General features: G+C 40.1%; 1 protein-coding gene across 2 annotated transcripts in view; it reads right to left on the bottom strand.

Moving 5' to 3' along the window:
• Window positions 1–23,185, bottom strand: part of itgb8 (integrin, beta 8) — an 82,776-nt gene extending 59,591 nt beyond the window's left edge. The window contains exons 1-6 of one of the 2 annotated variants that reach the window (XM_052015709.1): window positions 22,476–23,185; window positions 22,138–22,223; window positions 19,240–19,405; window positions 7,900–8,146; window positions 7,301–7,466; window positions 5,532–5,690 (exon numbers count right to left, since the gene is read on the bottom strand). In XM_052015709.1, coding sequence (XP_051871669.1) covers window positions 5,532–5,690; window positions 7,301–7,466; window positions 7,900–8,146; window positions 19,240–19,405; window positions 22,138–22,223; window positions 22,476–22,599 — 948 coding nt within the window. In that variant the 5' untranslated portion in view covers window positions 22,600–23,185. The remainder of the gene's footprint in view (window positions 1–5,531; window positions 5,691–7,300; window positions 7,467–7,899; window positions 8,147–19,239; window positions 19,406–22,137; window positions 22,224–22,475) is intronic. The other variant, XM_052015710.1, reaches the window with a different exon arrangement.
• Between the last annotated feature and the right edge of the window lie 345 nt (window positions 23,186–23,530).

The following is a 23,530-nucleotide window of genomic DNA, read 5'->3' as shown; positions in this document are numbered from 1 at the left end:
AAGTTCTCCTTATAAAGAGAAGGGTGATGTAATTGGGTCACTTAAATTATGAAAGAGTAGAAATATTGGGTATCATTTGTGCATCAGAACAAAACCAAAGTTCATCAATACAAGTGACCAAGAACTCAAATAGGAAGTACAAAACAAACTGCTTTACCAGATAAGGTGAGAATGTGAGATAAGCCGCGATAGGGAGTAATGGAGGTAAGTAGTATTTAAAAGTATTTAATACATTTAAAAGGAAGCTTGATAAACAGGAGTGAAATGGGATAGAGCAGTATGCTGACAAATGAGGAAGAACAGGCTGATGCTATAGTTCAATGTTAACCCCAGGATGAAATGGTTGGACTGAATGGCCCATTTTTATGCCGTATATTCTTTATCATTAATTGATTAATCAGTTAAGGATTATAAATAGTTGTCAAAACAAAAACGATGTTACAATATTAATCAGAATTTAGCATAAGTTAAAAAAGAGAAGGAAAAAATGTCCTGAGGTACTATATAAATCAGTGTCTGCTTCAGCAAAGCAAGACAGAAATATGATTTAATCCATGAGAATGAACATTTCAGAAGGAAATTTCAGAAATGAAGGGAAAAATGCAACATCAGCAGGCAGCACTCCAAAGCTGGAAAAGTACTGGAGAAGTGCACATCCCACCATATGTTAAAAGCACACTATCCAGCTGAAAAAGCAAAGAATCCTATTGCCCCATCCTTGGTCACTCTATTGAGATGATACGTTGCACAATACATGCATATTACTCAATATAAAATATTCAAATTGTTAAACCTGATATAGCAAAGCAAAACCCAGATTTAGAGTGATTTCTTTGAGGTACAAAAAAAACCCAAAATATTCTAACTCTAATCAAATTTAAATTATTTGGATTTTTAATGTTAAAGCTTAGAAACATTTGAACATCAACTGGTTATCAAGAAATGTTGAGACAGAGAAGCAGAGAGGATTCCCAGATTATCCTAGGTCCATGCTGAGTTGCCTATTTGCCTATTTTGCAGCAGAAAATACACTTGTGCTTTGCACACATTATTCAGGGAAGGAAATGAAATAGAATTCCTAACCTTGACACACATTGAGCAGCTGCTAAAAATGGATGGGATGGGACTCAGCTATGATATTCTACCAATCAAGTAATCATTTTAAGCTTACACATGATTAATGACCACTTAAGCAATATTTTACAGAGGACAATGAGAGTCTCTGAAACCAGCCAAGAAATATTTGGTTGCTCAATCAAGTCTATTCACAGATGAAGTCAAGGAATAAGGGAATAGGGTGGATTACTGGTAGAATTTCAACTATTACCTTATCATAGAGTCATATATTATATAGCACAGAAACAGACACTTCAACCCACTACATCCACGATAACCATATGCACCCATCCACATTAATCCCATTTATCCAGATTAGATCCACATGCCTTGGCAATTCAAGTTCTCACCAAGATTCTTCTTAAATGTTGCGAGGGTAACTGCCTCCACCACCTTCTCAGGTAGTGCATTCCAGATTTCAACCACTCTGTGTGAAAAAAAATCCCCCCTTAGTTTTGTTTCAAACTTCCTACCTTTTACCTTAAATCTATGATCAAATGATCCAGGAGGCTCAGAGTTCCACATGGCCCACTCATGCTCCCCGTTATGTTCTTATCCCTTGGCAAGGAATAGAAATTATCAAGATGGGAGAGAAAATTGACAAACAAACCCTTCTCTGCAATTATCATAAAGGTAATGTAGTCAGTGAGAGGAAAATCGCATAAAAGAGATCATTGTTGTTGGCCAATTTAACTCTGAGCTGGTTACGGTCAAATAGCTCATTTCGCAGATATTTATGATCAGAGATTAATGAAAACTGCACAGCAGGCCAAGTTTTGTAAATGATCCAGAGAAAATAAAACATTGTTGTTTGCCAAGCAATGGTCCCTGTAAAATCCAATACATTTATTATAGTATTGGCTAATATATTTCTAAAACACCTTTTATTGAAACTTTAAATATTACACAAGGGCTGTAAATGAATGACCGTTTAAATATTCTTCAGAAAAAATTGTTTTTGTGTATCATATAAAGACAGTTCGAGTTTTGATGGGATTAATTTTAACACCAGATGCAAACAAGAGAGTATTGCTGGCATGAGAATAAATCTGACTGTAAAACCTAGGGCTGTGTGTCAATAATTTCCTTTCAAAATTAAGCCTTTTTTTGTCATTTTCAATCGGGCTATGGTATTCCATTATTTTTTAATATTGCACCAAATCTTTTTTCTTCAATTTCAACTTTCTTCCTACTTGTACACCAAACATGTAATTTATGCAAAAACAAATAAATAACAGAAATAACTTTTTCTAAGGTGCATCTTCCACTCATGTTACATTAAATATTGGCCTAATATTTTAGAAATAAAGCAAATGGAAATTGCCTGCACAGAATGTAATTTTTCTATGGCACCCGTCTTCCTCATACAAGAAAATCAGAGGAGGAGAAGGCCGCCTAGTCCCTTAGGCCTGCTGTACCATTCAATATGACACCATGGTTGATCTGGCCCAGGTGTCATCTCCTTTGCTCCAGTTCCCCAGAGCTTTTCCATTGGTCATACATCAGGCTGCAACAGACTGAACCGTTCATGACACTTTACGTTGGCCTTGCAGAATCAGCAACAGAAACATTATCTTTTAGGCTGAAATTAAAAAAAACTGCTGATGCTGGAAATCTAAAATAAAAACAGAATGCTGTGAATCCTCAGCAGGTCAGGCAACATTTATGGAGAGAAAAAAGGTTAATGTTTCAGACTGATGATCCTTCATCAGAACTGAAAATGTGATAAAACAATTATGTTTTATGAGAGAACAGAGAGAATGTCGGTGATAGGTGGAGAACAAAGTTGCCCAGGTGACACATTTGCTTTTAGTGACTGTATACGAGCTAAATTAATGTTTGTACATTTATAGCTGGTCCATCCAGTGTCACAAACCCATTACCCAATCTTCATTTGATTTCTCCAAGACAGAGGAGGCCACATTGTGAGCATGAAATACTGTAACTTGCAAAAGTGCATGAGAATTACTGCATCATCTACAAGGATTGTTTTGGGTCCATAAATGGTGGGAAAGGACCAGGTAAAAAGCTAGCCATTGCATGGGAAAATGACATGAAAAGGAGAGTTCACCATGGAGATGGGAGAGAACAATCCCTTCAGAATGCTGGATGGGGAAGAGAAGGGAAGGGAAGGGAAGGGAAGTTGTGTCTGATGGCGGAATCCTGTTGACGTGGCAGAGATTAGAGGATGATTGTTGGATGTAAAAGTTGATATAGTGGAAGGTGATGGCAAGGATCCTTGCTTTGGCTGAAAGGGGGGCCAGGGATGTACAGGAAATACAGGACATGTGGTTGAGGACCTTGTTAACTATGGTAGAGAGGAAGTCACAGGATAAAGGAAGACGCTGTACTGGTTTTGAAAATATCTGCACAGATGCAACTTAGGTAGAAAAATTGGGAGCAGGACGGATGGAGAGTTGTCAAGATAGCTGTGACAATCTGTGTCCCTGTAATTGATACTGGTGGCCAACCTATCTCCTGAGATGGAGACAGAGAAATCACGAAAGGGAATGGAAGAGTCAAAAATGAACCAAGTGACAGTGAGAGCATGGGTGGAAATTAATGATTAAAAAATATTTTTGAGTACTGTACAAGTGTAGGAAGCAGCACAAATATAGTCCACAATGTATGGGAAGAAGAACTGATAGAGGGGGCTTGAGTAGGATGGAAACGAGATCTGTTCCACATATCCTACGAAGAGACAGGTGCAGCTTGAAACAATGCTAGTTCCCATTTCTACACTTTTGATTTGGAGAAAGTAATGAAATTAAAAGGAGAAGTTGTTCAATGTTAGAATGATTTCAGCCAGGCAAATCAGGGTGGTCTTGGAGGGGGACTGTTCAAAGAAGAAATGAATGCCCTCAGATCAATCTGGTGTGGGATGGAGATTTAAAGGCATTGAGTGTCCATGTGCTGGTTGGAGCCAGAAATCAGAGGTGTCATGTATATAACTGGGAAGGGGACTGGACGAGGGGAGAAATGAGTTCTGTGGGACAAGAGCAGGCTGAAACAATGGGTCTACCATGACAGTCTTGCTCTAACATTAATTCAGTTTTTCCCTCTCCACAGATGCTTTCTGATCTGCTGATTATTTCCAGCAATCTTTTATTTCAGATGTCCATCAAATGCTGTGTTCTGCATCTCACATTTCTAGCAATATTTTCCATAAACTGCCCTCAGTCATCTTCCTCCAGGTGGATCAACTATAATTTATAAACATTCATTTCTCTCTCTGATACAAATACTCACAACAATTGTCTAACTGGATAACATTAGACTCCACACTGTCATAGACGTTCACTTTATTCTCTCTACTCCTCCCACCCTCTACAATGTAAAACACAGTCGTTTCCTCGCTCTTCCAGGATCTGAAATACTCCGTTCCCATCTCCACAGACACTGCTTGACCTGTTGACCATTTCTAGCATCTTCTGGTCAGAGAAGGGAAGAACAAAGGAGACAGGGGGAGAGAGGTGTTCAAATCCCATTCCCCGAGTTGAAAGTCAATGTGTGAATCCAGTTCACGCTCTGATTTCCCCAACTTAAGCCTTCAACACAAGTGACTTTTGGAAATGAAGTTGGAAAAGTAAATGTATTTCACACATATAGAGAAATATAGAGAATCTGGCCTCAATAACATTTATAATGTTATATTGGTATTAAATACAGCTTAAGTTAGGGGGGGGGGGGTGGGTGGTGGAGTGATGAGTAGTGAAGATGAGAATTTTCTGCCAGTATTGGAATTGGAATTAGTTTATTATTGTCACTTGGCTTGCACACCATTCATATGGATCGATCCATTACACAGAGCATTGAGGGAGTACAAGGTAAAACAACACAGAATGCAGAATAAAGTGTCACAGCTACAGAGAAAGTGCAGTGCAGGTAGACAATAACGTACAAGGTCATAATGAGCTAGATTATGAGGTCAAGAGTCCATTTTATCATACTAGGAAACCATTCAGTAGTCTTATAACAGCGGGATTGAAGCTGTCCTTGAGCCTGCTGGTACATTCTTTCAGGTTTCTGTACCTTCTGCCTGATGAGAGAGGGGAGGAGAGAGAATGTCCAGGGTGGGTGGAGTCTCTGATTATGCTGGTTGCTTTACCAAGGCAGCGAGAAGTGTAGACAGAGTCCATGGAGGGGAGGCGGATTTCCGTGATGTGCTAGGCTGTGTCCACAACCCTCTGCAGTTTCTTGTAGTCACAGGCAAAGCAGTTGCCATACCAAGCCATGATGCATCCAGATAGGATGCTTTCTATGGTACATCAATAAAAATTGGTGAGTGTCAAGGAGGACATGCCAAATTTCTTTAGCCTCCTGAGGAACCTGGTAAGCTTTCTTATATTAGTGAAATACACTCCACTATATTCTTTCCCAGGTATCACAAAGCAATAAGCACTCAGTTACCTTACCATAACTGTTGAATGAGTGTACATATTGTCCTTTAGGTGGCAGTTCCCATCGTTAGGCAGGACAATACCACCCAGTCTGCTGTCAAGTGCCAAATGAGATAGCTGATCAGTTATTAGCAGCAGCAAACGCTTGGCTTCCTTACGCCATCCTATTTGGCTCTAAACCAAAAGACAGAAAGTAGATTTTTTTAGTACTAGATTGTAACAGTTACAGAAGGCCTAGGGAAAAATTGAATCTGATCTCCTTGGGCAAATTATAATAACAATGGTTAGCAACATTCCATGGTATAAATAATTTTTCTCATCATTTATTCAATGCTTGGGAATTAAACATATTTCTACGCTGAGTGAAGTTGAAACATTCCAAGGCTAGGGACAGCATAGTTCAGATACAGAGTAAAGCTATCTCAAAACATTTTTTGGTATCATTTAAAGACAACAATGGTAAAGGTTGGTCCAAAAGACATCAACTATAAACCTAAGGCATTTTCCTTTGTGATAATCAGCGGTTGCTTGCAAAATTTGCTGCTGCTTGTTCGGGCCTGCAGAAATGCTTTCTTGTAAATATGCTTTCAGAGAAATATTTACTAATAAGCAAAAGTCAAAATAGATGTGAATTAGCTCACTCAGTCTGCCAGAGGCAATTCAATCCTATGGCAGAATATCTGCTCAATACAGGTAGAAGCAATTGTTACAATGATTGGTCTGGTGATTCCACTGGTGGGAAAGGGAACACAGACAGGTATAAACAAAACACCCAAACAACCCATAATGACTGACATTTTAATCAGACGAAGAGTGTTAAATTCAGGGGAATTTTAAACATATGTACAGTAAACTGTTGTGAAACTCAGCTGTATCTATCACTCTTCCTCATGGGTCACTGAAACCCACAATTTTAAGACATGAATTTCCTGCATTTTGATTTTAAAACCCAGAAGCTGATTATACACAACAATACACTTCATCCTAACTCTACATTAGTCTTTCAAATCCAGATGTGACCATGAATATTATGCCACAAATGCATTGTGCTTAGTTAAACAACTGTCTGCTCACTAGCACTCTCTTTACATTCTTGGCTACTACTTGAGGGAAAAAGGACTGATAAGCCACTTAAAAGGCTCAAAATATGTGAACTTGCAGGCAACTCCTGACTGGGTATCAGTTTATCCTGACTATTTGTTCACCACAAATAGTCTTAACTCCCAGTAAAAAACTGAACTGATTAAGATTTCTAATTATTATAATTAAAACACAATAAAATTAACATCCTAGTTTCTCCAGGTGGATAACAATATACACACTTAATAAGCCCAAGACCAAACTGATGCTGCGTCTCTATGAATATGCTTTTGAGACGTAAATATTTCTTACAACTTTGGTACTGAATGTTCATGAGTGTTAAAATGGTTCACAAATATGTCAATGACCCTGAACATGCTGACAGATTAGACGGCCCTGAGTTTGAAGGGACAGGACCTCACAGTCTGGCAAAGTGGCTTCTGCGATTCCAGCCAACTGCCTGTGTTGAGGCAGCCCCAGTGCTGAAGTGCTGCATAGCATGTAGGCATTGCTGAGGCTGGAACAGGGGCAGGCAGCCAATGATAATGGGGCAAAGGTATATATGCTCCCATATCCTATTACTTTTTTTATGGTTTTAGCCTGATTATTTTAAAGGAAGCTGGTTCCATATATTAACTATTTTGAATTTCTATGGCGAGAAAAAATGTTTTAGATTTTGATTGGCACTGTCAAACAAATCTCACCTCACAAACTGCAACTTGGAGCAAAGCATCCAAACCTCCCTCAGGTGTGTCCTCATTTCCAGAAATGGTTTGTTTCTCCACTGCTTCCCTGAATTCAGTTATATTGTCAGTCAATGATAACACATGCATAAACCCATGGGCAGGATGACAGGATGTTTCATAAACACTGCATTGAAAGAAAAATAAAATCGACATTTTGATACCAAATACAAATGATATTGAGCATCTTCTAGCAGGTTTTTATGGAACATTTCATATGTCCCTGAATTGCGGATGTTCCACTTGATTTCAGTTGAGTGTAGCATAGCGGTTAGCGTAATGCTATTACAGCGCCAGCAACCCAGGTTCAATTCCCGCTGCTGCCTATAAGGAGTTTGTACGTTCTCCCCATGTCTGTGTGGGTTTCCTCCGGGTGCTCTGGTTTCCTCCCACATTCCAAAGACGTACAGGTTAGGAGCTGTGGGCCTGCTATGTTGACACCGGAAGAGTGGCGACACTTGTGGGCTGCCCCCAGCACATTCTTAGCAACGCAAGAAGACGTATTTCACTGTGTGTTTCGATGTACATGTGACTAATAAATAAATATCTTAATTAATTACCTGCACGGATTAATGAGCTTCTCTGGGTGAATGTTAATAAAAGGAGATACTGGCTTATCAACAAATGATCCAAACCCAAATTGGAAATCACTGGAATGTTTAGCCATCCTTTGTGATACAGAATATCCCATGGAGTGTAGTCTTTCCAAATTAGTCACCATTGATGCTGATGTATCAACCAAATGATAGAGATCCACAGGATAGTTTTTCAGTTGATGAACATCCACTATTAAACTTGTCTCACCACCTGTTTGACAAAGTGTAGGAAAAGCAGTGTGGTTACTAAATGGCAACAGATAATCTGACATAGGATAACATTTTCTGAAAAGGCATCATTAATATCTGAAAACAGAAAATATAGAATAGTTCAATCAAATATGAAATTTATATGGAGAACCTTTCAAAATTGAATCATTCTATAGTTCTTCCATAGACTCTACAGCTTTTCCCAATAACTTTCAACTCTGCCACACAATAACTACTTTGAATAGAAAATATGAATAAATGCTGACAAATTTCAAAGAGGATAAAATTTAATTTGCCAAAAGTGTTTTTTTTTGCTAAATTAGGGTTGTAACCATTGGAACAATACTTTTCAGAAAAGTATTTCACTCATATATTGCTATTCCACTCTCCATCTCTGTGTACCTCCTGACTATTGATTTACATATGCACCTTAAACTCCTCTCTTTGTCCTCTTTCTTTTTTCTCTCTCTCTTTGAGTTGGAGATTGGTGAATAATGCAGTAGGGTGTTAAATGATAGCAAGGGGAATGACACTCAAAGGATTATTCAGCAAGGAAATGGCATTGATATGATCAGCCACATGGTTTCTTTCTGTCCTGCAATGATTCGACGATTATATAGCTCACCAATGATGATCAGATTTTTTGCCCACACTGACAACTGGGGTTTGCAGCTCCATCCTGTACTCCCTAGTGCTGTGCTGTCCCTTTCTTTTTCACATAAAGCACAGAAGGCAATTCCACCATTTTCAAAAAAATAATCCTCTCCATAAGGTTTTCATGGTTGTTTTGATTTTTTGAAGTTGCTACTTTATAGGCTCAGGTCATGTTTGTGTCTTCTCCTCACCACAGCAATTGGAAGTACTTCAGTCTGTTTATTGAATCTTGTCCCATTGGAAATTAGTGCAAGGAAACAAACTGTAGGCAGCCAGTAAAAGGCAGCTAAAGTCTTCTTAGCACATCACACAATGAAAGTAGCCATATAACAGAACTCGTGCTATGCTTGAAATTGGCTTATATTCTATATATCAAATTTCAGTTGACACATTGTTGGCTTCAGACTCATAAACTTGCTTTTTTCTCTGCGCTTTCACAACTGCAATTATCTTTACATAAATCTCTGCTTTGGAAAGTCGCAGAAGAGAGAATATAGTAATATTTCAGCTGTCAACATTTAGCAATTGCAGATCTGCAGTGAGGAGTCACGCTTTGAGATACAGTGAGTCATGCCAATTTGTTTTCTGCAGCTTATCAGAAGTTAACTTTCATCCTCGACTGGAGCAAGAATGTGCAGCTGCTGTGGTGCAAAGAAAACACTGGCTCTGGTGTTAAAAGGGCATGAAGAATTACACTTCTGAATGTCCCAATTAATTGGTTTATGCAAGTTTTTAATCTTCAGCATAAAAGTGCAGCTGACAAAATAATGAAGTAATTGTAACTTGACTTCTATGGCAAAAATTATGTGTAAAAAAACAAGCTCGAAGGATTTTGTATTGGTATTGCTCAAAATATAGATCACTGGCAATATTCATTGGTGCTTAGCGTACTGTTACATTTGCAGTCATAATTTAATTGAAAACAGGATTACTATCGTATCAGAAAAAGGGAAAGATGGGGATGCTTAGTAGTTTGGTTAATGTTTGTGAAACAAGCAGCCAAGTTACCATTTCAGATTTCCAACATTTCCAGTTTTACACATTTGGAATACCAATGTCGACAGCTGAGGTATCAAATAATCCTAAAGCAACATTGCACAAGAGATCTTACCTTCAATATTCCTTCTAAAGTCAACTCCCAAATCTAATTTTGTAAGATATAAAAATCTAACTTGCAGATTATTAGTTTTCCAATAGAGGGTATAATTTTTCAACCACTGAGCAGCATTAAGCTTTTAAATTTGTTCGTACCAAGTTTGTGCAACAGAAGCAGTGTTAACATTGCAATACGAGAGTTTTCATAGTTGTTGGGAAACGAATTTTAATTCTTCTGGCTTTTTTATATGTTAAGATTAATTAAACAATAGTCATTTTGTTATCTTCCATTATTAATTTTATGAATCATAATTTTAGAATGGTAATTGACACAGAATAATACTATTTGTGTTTTGTCAAAGGCTCTAAATCAATATTTAATACAAATAAAAGGTTACATTTTGTCCATCCCAAGTAAAAATCTGCATTTATGGAATGCATAAATTAGCAGTGCATAAATTAGATTTAATGACTAATTATGGAAACAATGGCAGCTTCAGAGACCTAGACTATTTATGGCCAGCACCTCTAAGTACTGAAGATGTACCACCAATGCTGTCTGCATGAAATCTCTACATCCACTTGCAAAATAAGCAAACCAATGTCAATGTCCTCTCCCAAACCAACAACTCCATATCAAGGCCTTAATACCACCTAGCCCATTTGGATGCCCTATACCAGATTTCTGAAATACACATGTTACTGCAAATTTTATCACGGCACGGCAACAGAGAAAATGATTCAAGGGTGTTCTCAAAGCCTCCTCAAAAAAGTGCTTCATCCTCAGCAAATCATGGGAAAGCCTGACTCAGAACAGAGAAAAGGTGTCTGGGAAGGCTTTGACGATGACTTGTAAAACAGGTGCCAGTGCCCAGAGTGGAAGTGGTGCATAAGGTGTTGGACTTGTCCTCAGATGAAAAAGGGTATTGGTTATGACAAGGTCAGTCCAAACTTTGGAGGCTAGAACCTTGAATCTCTTCATCAGGAACATATAGAAGTTTGGCAAAAATGGTACCTATCTCCCATTGAATCTCCCCATCAATTACCTCCTTCCCCACCTATGGCAGAGTCTGCATTTTCATGTTAGGTTCTAAGGTGGCTAATAAAAACAGAAGAAATGGAGAGGAAGCTGAAGAAGAAAATGATTTCTAGCCTTAAAAACCAATGTGCGGGCACTATCACTGTACCATATGACTGGCACAATATAACTAGCGGAAAACACCCATGATTTTCTGATAAGCACTCTGAGATAATGTCTTTAAACAAGTATTGCCATTGAAACAAGAGTGTCTGGGAGTCCCATGTGCTCATTTTATGAATTACCAAAGAAAAAAAGTCTTGAAAAGCTTTCCCCGCTTCCAATTCCTACTACATTATGAAATGGTATAAAGTGCTCACCCATATTGCAGTTCATTTAATATTTCAATCTTTCACTGCTGTTACTAATCTATCAATTTGCTATTGACTTGTAATAGCAACATGTATAATGAAATATGCAATAGGTTATTATGTTCTCCATTTCCATAGAACCATACAGCACAAAACAGGCCCTTCGGCCCACCATGTTGTGCCGTCCATAAAACCACCCTCACACTACCTAACCCCTTCCTCCTGCATATCCCCCCATCCCACACTCCTCCATATGCCTATCCAACAAGATCTTGAACCTGTCCAATGTATCTGCCTCCACCACCACCCCAGGCAGTGCATTCCATGCACCAACCACTCTCTGGGTGAAAAACCTCCCCCTGACATCTCCCCTGAACCTCCCACCCATAACCTTAAAGCCATGCTTCCTCCAACCTCCAGCTAATGTATACTCAAGAGAGGCCGACTACAAATATTCATCAAGTATTGATTCATTTATATTCATTTTGGTCTGTGAACAAAACAAAGGTGGGCAGTAATAACAACTAAAAAACACAAAGCTGTTACTTTGTGTTTGCTCATATCTCTTTCTTCAACTTATGTACCAGTGAAAAATGATGCCATTATTACTTTAAAGACGTATGAAAGAAATACCAGTCTTGGCAGTCAACATCCAAGTTTCAGAAGATATTCAGCACTGTGCAAGGGTTAATCAGCACCATTTCATTTCGGCGATGTGAGCTGGTGGCAAACAACTTGTTTTTTGTATTTTTGTTTAAAGTTGTAGTTCATGACTGTTATAATAATATTTTTTGAAGAAATAGATAAGCATTATTGAGAAGAATTCGATTGTAAAATCAGTAACATATAAACAGAGCATGCTGGAAATTCCTAATAAAGGAACAGTGTACAAGGTCAAAGACAAATAAGTCAGAACAGGACTGTTTCAACAAAGCTCACTGAAAGTTTAAAGAACAGAACTTCATCTTCTGACATGGCACATTATAGCCTTTCAGACTCAAAGAATTAAACCATTTCAGATAATAAGCAATTCCAACCTTAAATCTAACATTCACAGGAGTGTTTTCTCATTCTCTCCACTCTTCTGGTAATCTCAGATATTAGTAAGTCATACAGCAAAGAAAAAGACCCTTCAGCCCATTGTGTCCATGCTGATCATCAAGTACCCATCTGTACATTCCATTTTATTTTCCTCTTGTATCCCAGTCAAATCCCTCTCCCCATTCTCCTGCTACTTGCACTTGGGGCAAATTATAGTGGTCAATTAACCTACCAATCAGCTTGTCTTTGAGAGGAAATAAGAAACCAGAGAGCTCAGGGGAGACCCAAAGGGTCATGGAGAGAATATTCAAACCCAAGGACTGGATCGAATCCAGGCCTCTAGAGCCATGCGTGAGCTGCATTAACTGATGCCACACTAATTTTTTGTCTGCTACAAATGACACCTCCCACAGACACAGCCTTCCAACCAGCACCACCACCATGCATCATATTCAATATCTCCCAGTCACCACATACAGATCACCTCTTTTGTTCTTTGTCCCTCCTCTCTTTATTTGAAACTTAATACTCCAATTGTTTCTAACTTTTCCTAATAAAATTCATGGACTTGAAATATTAACTTTGTTTCTCTCCCTACGGGTGTTGCCTGAGCTCTGAGAATTTTCAACATTTTCTGTCAATATTGATGATGTAATTGATTTGATATGTGATTTTTGGTCTTGATTTTATATTCCTGTTTTATACTTACACTGAAATGCACACATATTGGAGTGAAACAATCATTTTTATGGGTTGAAAGTATTATGGAACTGTTGATATATTGGGAATACCTCAAATGAAACAGTCCCTTATGAGCTGCTCAGAGCTTCAGTAGCTCAAGGCACTGGTGGTCAATGTGCACCTATTCTTCCCACTCTTCATGCTTGTTGTCCTCCTCCTCTTGCTTAACTTCTTCTTGGCCAAGTAATTTCTAAGTTATGGATCATACAGCATATGACCACAAATCTAGTTAGTCATTTGTACCTGAGAGCTCGCTTGGATATTTTGATTTTGCAAATCAATAGCTCCTCAATTTTTACATATATATATGTGTGTGTGTGTATATATATATATATATATATATATATATATAGAAGGTAGATAGATAGCTCCTGTTTATCAATAACTCCTGTTTATTTCCAGCTGCCTGACCCACTGAGTTCCTCCAGCATTTTGTGTGTGTTGCCCCAGATTCCAGCATCTGCAGAATTTATTGTGAGCTCCTCCATAATGTTGTTTTTAAAATGATAGGCCAAGTCCTGCAGTTTTGCCCAAGGTCCCAAAAGAGCAAATGAGCCAAATCTAAAAGAGAAAGCTATTGCTCCCCAGCTAGTATCTGTTACTGGTACAAAGGTGCAACAAGAGGTAGTACAAGATAAATGAGCCACAGCTGCTGCAGGAAACTGGGCACAGAACTGCATGAGGTGATATTGATTATCACAAAAAAACTCACTGTTGAAAGAGTGACATCTTTTTCTACACAGAAAAATTACAGAGACCACGAAAAGATGTTGATAATAGTCTAGGGTACCCTGGATCCTGGACAAGCCTACACTACATGCAATTGTTGGCAATCCTGCATTAGCTTCCACAGGGAAAGTAATGTTGCTGCACTTTGCAGTTGGTGAATCTCACTGACACAAGCTGTAGGGTAGACTTATGTCACCTTCTGCAGCCAGGAAGAAACCTGGTGCTCAATAATTATGCATCCTAGTGACAATGACAGCCACAGTGTGGTCCAAGCCCTAGATTTCCGCCTGGAGTTGTAGTTGCAATATAATTAGTGGTAGAGGCCTAGTTGAATGGGATATACCAGTCCTAAAGGACTATACTGAGCTCACTGTCTCTCTCTTCCTCTATACTGAATGAGCTACTCTTCTGCCCACCCTGTTGCTCCCTTCATTCTCCTGCCCTAAAGGAAGCTCTATCAAAATATCCCTTGTGGCAGTAGAAACGTTCGAATGGCAGGCAAAATCAGCACAGCACAGTCAAACTTCTTTAAGTTACTTCTGTGAAAAAAATAACTAAAATTCTAACAGTAAAACCACAAGATCGGGGGGTAAGTTTGTCATGTGGCAAGTCAGCACTGGGGTGACACAATATCAGCAAAAGGTCCTACAACAAATAGAACACCCTAATTTGATTTTTTTTAAATAGTATTGGTGTACAGCCTGGATGTCAACTGAGAAGCCCAATACAATAAGAGAAAACTCAGGAGGGTTTAAACTAGAGTGGCAGGGGGGTGGGAACCACAGCAGCAGGGCAACAGGTGGTAGGGTGGAGGGCAAGAAAGATGGTCTGACAAGTAAGATTGAAAGGAAGGACAGCGAGGGACAGGCTAATAGACATGGTGGGACTGATGGGCTGATGTGTGTTTATTTCAATGCCAGGAGTATTATGGGTAAGGAGAATGAACATAGAGCCTGGATCAGTGCCTGGAATTATGATGTTGTTGCCAATACAGAGACCTGGATGTGCGAGGGACAGGACTGATTGCTCAATGTTCCTGGGTTTTGTTGTTTTAAATGTGATAGAGATGGGGTAAAAGAGGCGGGGGGCTGCACTACTGATAAACGAGAATATCACATCAGTACTCAGGCAGGACACACTGGAGGGCTCATCCACAGAGGCAATTTGGGTGGAGCTCCAAAATAGGACAGGTGCAATAACACTGATGGGATTATACTATAGACTTCCAATAGCCACCGAGAGGTGGAGGAACAGGTATGTAGACAGATTATGGAAAGGTGCGGAAACAACCAGGGTTGTCACAGTGGGGAACTTTAACTTCCCCAGTACTGATTGGAACTTTCTGAATACAAGAAGCTTAGATGGGGCGGGATTTCTTCAGTGCATCCACGAGGGGTTCTTGAAACAGTATGTGGTGAGTTCAACTAAAGGAGAGAACATACTGGACCTGGTCTTGGGAAATGAGCCAGGCCAGGTGACAGACCAGTTGAACATATTTGGAATAGTGACCACAACGATTCCCGTCGCTGTTTGTAAGGACTTTGTACGTTCTCCCGTGTCTGCGTGGGTTTCCTCCGGGTGCTCCGGTTTCCTCCCACATTGCAAAGACGTACGGGTAGGTTAATTTGGGTTTAAAATGGGCGGCGCGGACTCGATGGGCCAGAAGGGCCTGTTACCACGCTGTAAATAAATTTTTTTTAAAAACTCATTATATTTTAAGACAGTTATGGGTATGGATAAAATTGGATCTTGCAGGAAAGTACTAAATTGCGGGAGGGCAAATTACGACAGGATAAGACAGGAGTCAAGGGGCATTGATTGGGAGCAGCTGCTGTCAGACAAGTTCACATTTAACATGCGGGAGCTGTTTAAAGACCAGTTGATCAGAGTTCAGGATTGGCATGTTCTAGTAAGGAGCAAGGACAAGGATGGTGAGGTAAGGGAACCTTGGATGACCCAAGAAGTCCTAAATTTAGTCAGGAAGAAAAAGGAAATATACGTAAGGTTTAGGAAGCTAAACTCAGACTGGGCCCTCGTGCAATATAAAGATAGCAGGAAAGTTCTCAAGCAGGCGATTAGGAAAGCCAAAAGAGGCCATGAAATGTCCTTGGCGAGCAGTGTCAAGGATAATCCAAGGCATTTTATACTGATATTAACAAAAGGAGGATAACTAAGGAGAGAGTAGGTCTACTCAAAGATAAAGGTAGGAATTGTGCTTGGAGTATTAAATGAGAACTTTGCATCAGTATTTACCAAAAAGAAGGTTTTGAAGAATAGTGAAAGCAGAATGGGATATTTTGAGATTAAGGAGGAGGCAGTGCTCAGTCTTCTGAAAATCATTCAGATGGATAAGTCCCCAGGGCCTGATGGCATATATCCCAGAATATCGAAAGAAGCAAATGAGGAGATTGTTGGGGCTTTGACAAAGATCTTTGTCTCCTCACTAGCAACAGGCAAGGTCCCGAAGGACTGGAGAGGAGCAAATGTTGTGCCTTTGTTCAAGAAGGGAAGTAGGGATAATCCAGGTAAGTATAGGCCAGTGAGCCTCGCATCAGTGGTAGGGAAGCCATTGGAGAAGATACTTAGGGATAGGATTTATTCGTATTTGTAAAGGTATGGCCTGTTTAAGGAGAGTCAGCATGGCTTTTTGCAGGGCAGGTCATGTCTTTCAAATTTGATTGAGTTTTTCAAGGAAGGTAAAGCAGTGGGTGCTTGATGAGGGTAAGGCAGTGGATGTTATCTACATGGACTTTAGTAAGGCATTTGATAAGGTCCCTCATGGTAGGTTGATTCAGAAGATAAAGATGCATGGGATCCAGGGTGAATTGCAAGTTTGGATTTGGAACTGGCTTGCCTATAGAAGACAGAGAGTAGGGGTGGAATGTTGTTATTCTGGCTGGAGGTCTGTGACCAGTCGTGTTCTGCAAGGGTCGGTGCTGGGACCTCAGTTGTTTGTGATATATATCAATGATTTGGATGAAAGTGTAGATGGGAGGATTAGCAAGTTTGCAGATGACACCAAGATTGGTGGAGTTGTGGACACTGTAAAGGACTGTCAAAAAATTCCGTGGGATATAGATCAGATATGGGCAGAGAATTGGCAGATGGAGTTTAATCCGGGCAAGTGTGAGGTGTTGCACTTTAGGAGGTCAAATGAAAGGAGAAAGTATACAGTTAATGGTAGGCCCCTTAATAGCATTGAGGTACAGAGGGATCTTGGGGTCCAGGTCCATAGTTCACTGAAAGTGGCTACACAAGTGGATAAGGTGGTAAAGAAGGCATATGGAATGCTTGCCCTCATTGGTAGAGGTGTTGAGTATAAGAGACGGGAATTCATGCTGCGGTTATATAAAACTTTGTTCACTTGGTGTATTGTGTGCAATTCTGGTCGCCCCATTATAGGAAGGATGTGGACACTGTGGAGAGGGTGCATAAGAGGTTTACCAGGATGCTGCCTGGATTAGAGGGTATGAGCTACAAGGAATGGTTGGCCAAACTTGGGTTGTTCTCCCTAGGGTCTTGGAGGCTGAGTGGGGACCTAATAGAGGTTTTTTAAATTTTGAGAGGCATAGATAGGATAGACAGTCAGAATCTGTTCCCCAGGGTAGAAATGTCAAACACCAGAGGATATGCTTTTAAGGTTAGAGGGGGAAATTTAAAGGCGACATGAGGGGCAAGTTATTTTACACACAGAGAGTGGTCGGTGCCTGGAATGGGTTACCGGGGTAGTAGTGGAAGCAGGCAGTTTGCTGGAGTTTAAGAGGATTTTAGATAGACACATGAATATGAAAGGAATGGAGAGATATGGATGATATGCAGGAAGAGGACATTTAGTATAAATTGGCATCAAGATCAATACGTCGTGGGTTGAATGGCCTGTTTAGAGTTGTGCTGTTCAATGTTCTATGTTTTAAAATGCTGGAAACACACAGCAGATCAGGTGGCATCTGTGGAAAGCAAAGCATTTATCATTTCAGGTCCAGGACCATTTGTAAGAACTGAGAAAGGGAGAGAAACAAGTTAGTTTTCAGTAGGAGAGGAGGTGGGGGAGGGATGGGTAAAACAAAGGGATTGTCTGTGATAGGACACATTGAAATGGCTTAATGGGGCCAGTGCCCAGCATATTAAGCTTCTTTGTCCGTGTAATGTGTTGTAAATAGTGAGGCTGTGTGACACGCCCAGCAGGACAGACTATAAAAATAAGGACAAAGCCAATAGGATAACACACAGAAATGGCCATGTCACTTGAATTGGGCCTCATTGTAACATTGTAGGAGGATACAGATGGGAAGGTCAGAGTGGGAAAGGGTTGGTGAAATAAAGTGGCAAGCAAAGAGAGGCTTGTGATCAGTCCTGCAAGCACAATACATCACCTCTAGCTCAAAATGAGCACATGTATCCTGCTCATCATAATTGATAAGTGCTCAACCATGAGGAATGAAGTGACTATTAACCAAAAAACAGCAGTCATTTGCTGGCCTGTTCCTTCCTCTGAGAATGGCCAGTGCCATTTTCTCCAGGATCTTCAGCAGTGCAACCATATGCTGCTTCTGATATGTTGTTGTGTGATAAATGCAATTGTAGGATCCCATGGGGTGGGGAACAGATTGTGTGAGCATTCGAACAAGCGGTGCTTAATGGGACTGCAGCAGCAAGTTTTGAGTTAGTTGGGGTTTTTTTGTGCCATAATGTTTCCCTTGGCTCCACAGAAATCTTCCTCCTGCTGTCTCCCTTTCAATACCAGCAAGGAGAAAAGTTCTGATTAGCCCCGTACTCTAGCAGCTTTTGCATAGAACAGAGATCCAGAGGTCTTTACAGTAATTTCAAAAGTCCACCCACAGCATGATGGAGATATAAAATTAAAGCCCAGACCTCCTTATGGTTAAGGCCACTCTAGAGAGATATACACAAACCTCTCTATCCACCTGAAGCCAGGATTAACTTTGTGATATGTTTGAGAATGGTTTAATATGGGAACAAGTCTGCCCAACAGGAATATATTTGAAGCAATATAAAAATTTAAAATGTTTTTCATTATTTAAGAATGATTTATTTTTGTTTCTTAGCATTTTACTATGGGTCTTTTTACATTTATTTATAGTTCACGTAACTTGTGCATCAAGAAAGACAAGCTGTGCTTTAAAGAAATACAAGAGAATACCAAATCTCAAATATTGTGCAATAACAGGAAAGTAATCTACAGTTCAAACGACTGCACTGAAACTACCCATTATTTATAAAACTTGCCGTGACTTGCAAAGTATTATTTTGTAACATTAAAATTATGATCAGCTGTTTACGGAAACCATGATTGTAATGAATTTTACTTTTACCACTTAAAGTTAATGTAAAACAAAACTTAAAATTATCACAGTGACATTAAGCAATGCAAAAATCTGCTCAAACACCACAAATATTAGAAGTCAAAAATAATTGGGTTCAAACCTGGTCGTAGTTGTAAAGAGACTTTGCCAGGGGCCAGCTGAGAATTTTTTTCTTCTTCCACTATTTTTTTGACATCAAGAGATTCAATGAAATCTGAATCGCAGCCTTTCTGAATTAGGTTGGTGATCAAGTCACACCTCTTATGCAGTGATTCATCTGAAAATTCCTAATGTATGGAATATTTATATAGTGTAAATGCAGTACAATTGAAAACCTGATCTGAATCATTACCAACTGACCATTATACATGAATAGTCATGATTTTTTTGTTTATTCACAGAATGCCTTCAATAAATCGAATACATGCTCTCCCAAAATGAACTTAACAAAATTTGCATATAAATAGTGCATTTAACATTGTAAAACATCCTAAGGTATTTGGCAAGAGCAATTATCTAACAAATGTTGACTGAGTCATATAAGGAAACATTAAGTAAAGCAATCAAAGGTTAGTCAAAGATGCCAGTTTTAAAGAGCATCTTAAAGGAAGTAGAGATATTTAGGGAGGGAATTCTGGAGTATGGGGTGTAAGGAATTGATGGTGCAACCATCAATGGTGGTGCAGAGAAAACTGGGAATGCACAGGAGGTCAGAATTCGAGGAATACAGAGATCGCGGAAGATTGTATGGCTAGAAGAGCTTGCCTTGAGATAGAGCATTAAGGTGTCATGGAAGGATTTGAAAACAACAACAAGAATTTCAAAACCAAACCATTGCCAGACTTGGAGTGAATATAGGCACTAAATATGTGAACATGACTGATACAAGTTAGAATTTTGGATTAGCCAATGCTGATAAAGGTGTAGGAAGGAATGAGTTAGGAGAAGGTGGACATAACAAAAACATAACTCAAGATTTCCAACAGCAGTGGGGCTGATTCAGAGGGGGAAAGAGGCAATGTTACATGGGTGTATATCAGCAGTATTGCTGATGGGGAAGATTATGGACTGGATCACCTTCCCAGAGGCCTGGCATTTATGGGAGTAACTGCTATACCTTCATTTTTTATCAGATTGTGGCCAAATTGGCAAAGTCCCAGACATTCTAACTCCAGCCAACCAGTAAATATGGTCTCTCACCATTTGCTGGGAGCTTAATCCCCAACCCCTGAGTCAGTGAACAGTCTTCCCCTTCAGCCGTCAAGGTTCTCCTGAGAATTATGAGTGCAGATGGATCACTGAGCACTGGGAAGCTTCTGGCTGAGTGAGATTCTGGGAAGGAACAGGGTTTCTGGCTCAGTCTGGGACTAGTTTGGTGGGGGAAACAGTATGGGTGGTCTGGGATTGGGGACAGGTTAGGAGGGCGTAGAAGGGGTGTCTGTGGGGGTGGCAGGTCAGGGAAGGAATCCGGTGCTGAGTTTTGGTTTCATTTGTTGGCAGGGAATACTTACGCATTTCAAAAGAGAATAAAGCTGGCTGCAAGATTAATTATTTTATATTTTTAAATGCATCTTTCCTTCCAAGTGGTTGACATGGAAAACTTAGTCGTATGTTTCTCAGCTGAGTCCTTATTTATGGTGAGGGTGCAAATGAACATCCAAGAAAACTCACAACTGAAAGACATATCCAAGGGTTTCACATTGATAACAAGCATTGCAAGTCATCAAGATGTCCAGTACGTGGCCTCCTCCTTGTGCCAATGATTGCAGACAGCACTGGAGTTCGGCAAGCTCATTGGTAGTCAAAGAGTTGTACAGTATGGAAACATGCCCTTCGGTCGAACTCTTCCGTGCTGACCAAGATGTTTTCCTGAGTTAGTCCCATTTGCCTGCATTTAGCCTACATCCCTCTAAACTTTTCCTATCCATGAAACTGTCCAAATGTCTTTTAAACATTGTAATTGTACTCACCTCTACCATTTCCTCATTCCACATACCCCCACACTCTGTGTGAAAACGTTGCCCCTCAAGTCCTTCTTAAACCTTTCACCTCTCAGCTTAAATGCCCTCTAGTTTTAGACTCCCCTACCCTGGGAAAAAGACAGTGGTCATCCACCTTATCTATGTCCCTCATCATTTTATAAACCTGAATAAGGTCAGCCCTGAGCCTCCTTCGCTCCAGGGAACATTGTTCCAGCCTATCTAGTCTTGCCTTATAACTCAAGCCCTCCAGTCCAAGCAACATCCTTTGTGAATCTTTTCTGCACCGTCTCCAGCTTAATCACATCCTTGATAGTATACAGTGAGCAGCAGTCATTGTGGCTGCAAGCTGCCAGGCAGTGTCAGCTAGATATCCAATAGAACAATCCAGTCCATAGAGTTTGGAAACTTAGATCAGTGCCAAACAGGATACCAAAATTATAAACGGTTGGGTTGTGCCCAGGCAGTAGCCAGAAAGAAAAAGGATGGGTACAGAATAGGTTTTAGGCAGTCATTAAAAACAATGCAACTGAAATTCACCCTTGGTTGCTCATGCAAAGCATGCAATATAGAATAGCATTGTCCACTGCCACCAAATTTACTTCAATGGAATCAAACCGAAAGTGGAATGTAACGCACAGATACTACCTTATTGTTTCCTTAATGTCAGCAAATCAAGATTAGTATTGATACTTTTTGTTTCTGTCTTTCTAATTAGAATTTTGCCATATTTAATACTGGAATCAAACAAGCAGTGTTAAAAGGAACACCATTAGTGGGGAAGAGGTGACTTGGCTGGTGTTAGCATCCATGGGAAATCCAATGAGTCTACATAAAGTACCATCTTAGTATTCAAATGTTCCACTAAACTAAACTAAATAACAAGAACTATTCAAATATTTAATATCTTAGATCTTCCAAGTAATAATGAACTTACTTTGGGGCCTTTGTTTTAACATTCTCAATATAGGTTGCGAAATCTCAGAACTCAAAAAGGCAGTAATTTTACAACAGGAACAATACATCACTGGTCAAAGTACCTTTTGAAAACACCATCCACATTCAGGACCAAGGAGGAGGCATTCGGAGCAACGGTTCGCTTTTTCGGCAGTGCATTTGTTCTTAACTACAATGTTGAAAAATTGTGAAGAATTAAAACCTTATAGCTCATTCATGTTTTTTTCCGTTTCTCCGGAAGGGCCAATTATAAATCACAACTTATCAACCACAGTTGTTTTGATGAACAAAAGCCTAATAAAATAAGGATTTAATAACAATGCACTCCCCTTCAAATTGCGGCGCAGATCTTTACAAAAATATAAATCTGTGGGGGGCGGGGGGGGGGAGATCACATGCACAATATCATTTGTAAACTCACCACCTGTCCTGCTTGCTGTAACTGCGATGGCCAAAATGTGAACGACGCTTAAGATTGCCTTCGCTGGAAAGTTCCTGGCTTTTGGCAAGGAACCGGCTGCGATGACAAATATGCGCAGCTCCATAGCGTGGGTAAGTGCTAGGACAAAGTGTGCGAGACGAGCGCCGGAGCTACGAAAAGAAGCGCACCGGCCCCAGAGCGAAGCATCCCCGGAGCACCCAGGCACTCGCTGACGGACGCAGCTCTCCGGCACACACTCACTCTATTGTGCACAAGCCTGGAAGTCTCTCGAATCACCCACTCATTCAGTGAGAAGCCTATCGCAAGGCGAGGGAAGTCCAAAGGAGAACAAACTACTCCCCCAGCAGCCTGCACAACATTCTGCAGACACTCCTTTCTCAGACAGAGGACAAAGAATCAACGTCTCTTTGTTCCAGTGATCTTTCAGAAAGTTGTAACGACAGATTGAACAGCCCGGCGGTGTATAAAATGGACAGAGGGAGCTTCTCCAAACAGCTTTGGAGACTGTCTGCAGCCAAAATCATTGTTGCTACGGCAATACGGGCGGAGACTGCGCTCTCCAACGAAGCAATTTTAAAGGTCCAAGGGACATCGTTCCAACTCAGTAACTCAAAGATTAACTTTGATCATAGCGTCCCACCATCATTGTCTTTTTTACGAGCAGACATCACGGCAACTCGGATAAATCCCCGTCAAAATAAATTAGATTATTAATCTCTTAACTCGTTGATCATCGTTAATAAAAACAGAAATGTTGGAAAAACTCAGAAGGTCGGGCTGCGTCTGTGGAAAGAGAAAGGCAGAGATAACGTTTTGGTTCGATGACCTTTCATAAGGATAGTTCTTGACTGTGATTTCACTGTAGGGAGAGAGGTGAGATGGAGCCGAACCCCTTGTCTTTGTTATTATTTTAGGACTGTAGCTCGATGAGTCTTGCGTGGCATTTTGGAGGGGGGGGGGTTGAAAATTGAAAATTGTAATTTTGAGAAGATGTCATTTCCCAGCAAGCCCAATGACTTCATGGACATCATCAT

This window comes from Pristis pectinata, chromosome 5 (genome assembly GCF_009764475.1).
Source record: "Pristis pectinata isolate sPriPec2 chromosome 5, sPriPec2.1.pri, whole genome shotgun sequence".
In the NCBI taxonomy this organism is placed as follows: Eukaryota; Metazoa; Chordata; class Chondrichthyes; order Rhinopristiformes; family Pristidae; genus Pristis; species Pristis pectinata.
Note: the sequence above shows the minus strand (reverse complement) of the source record. Positions and strands in the feature narration are given on the sequence as shown.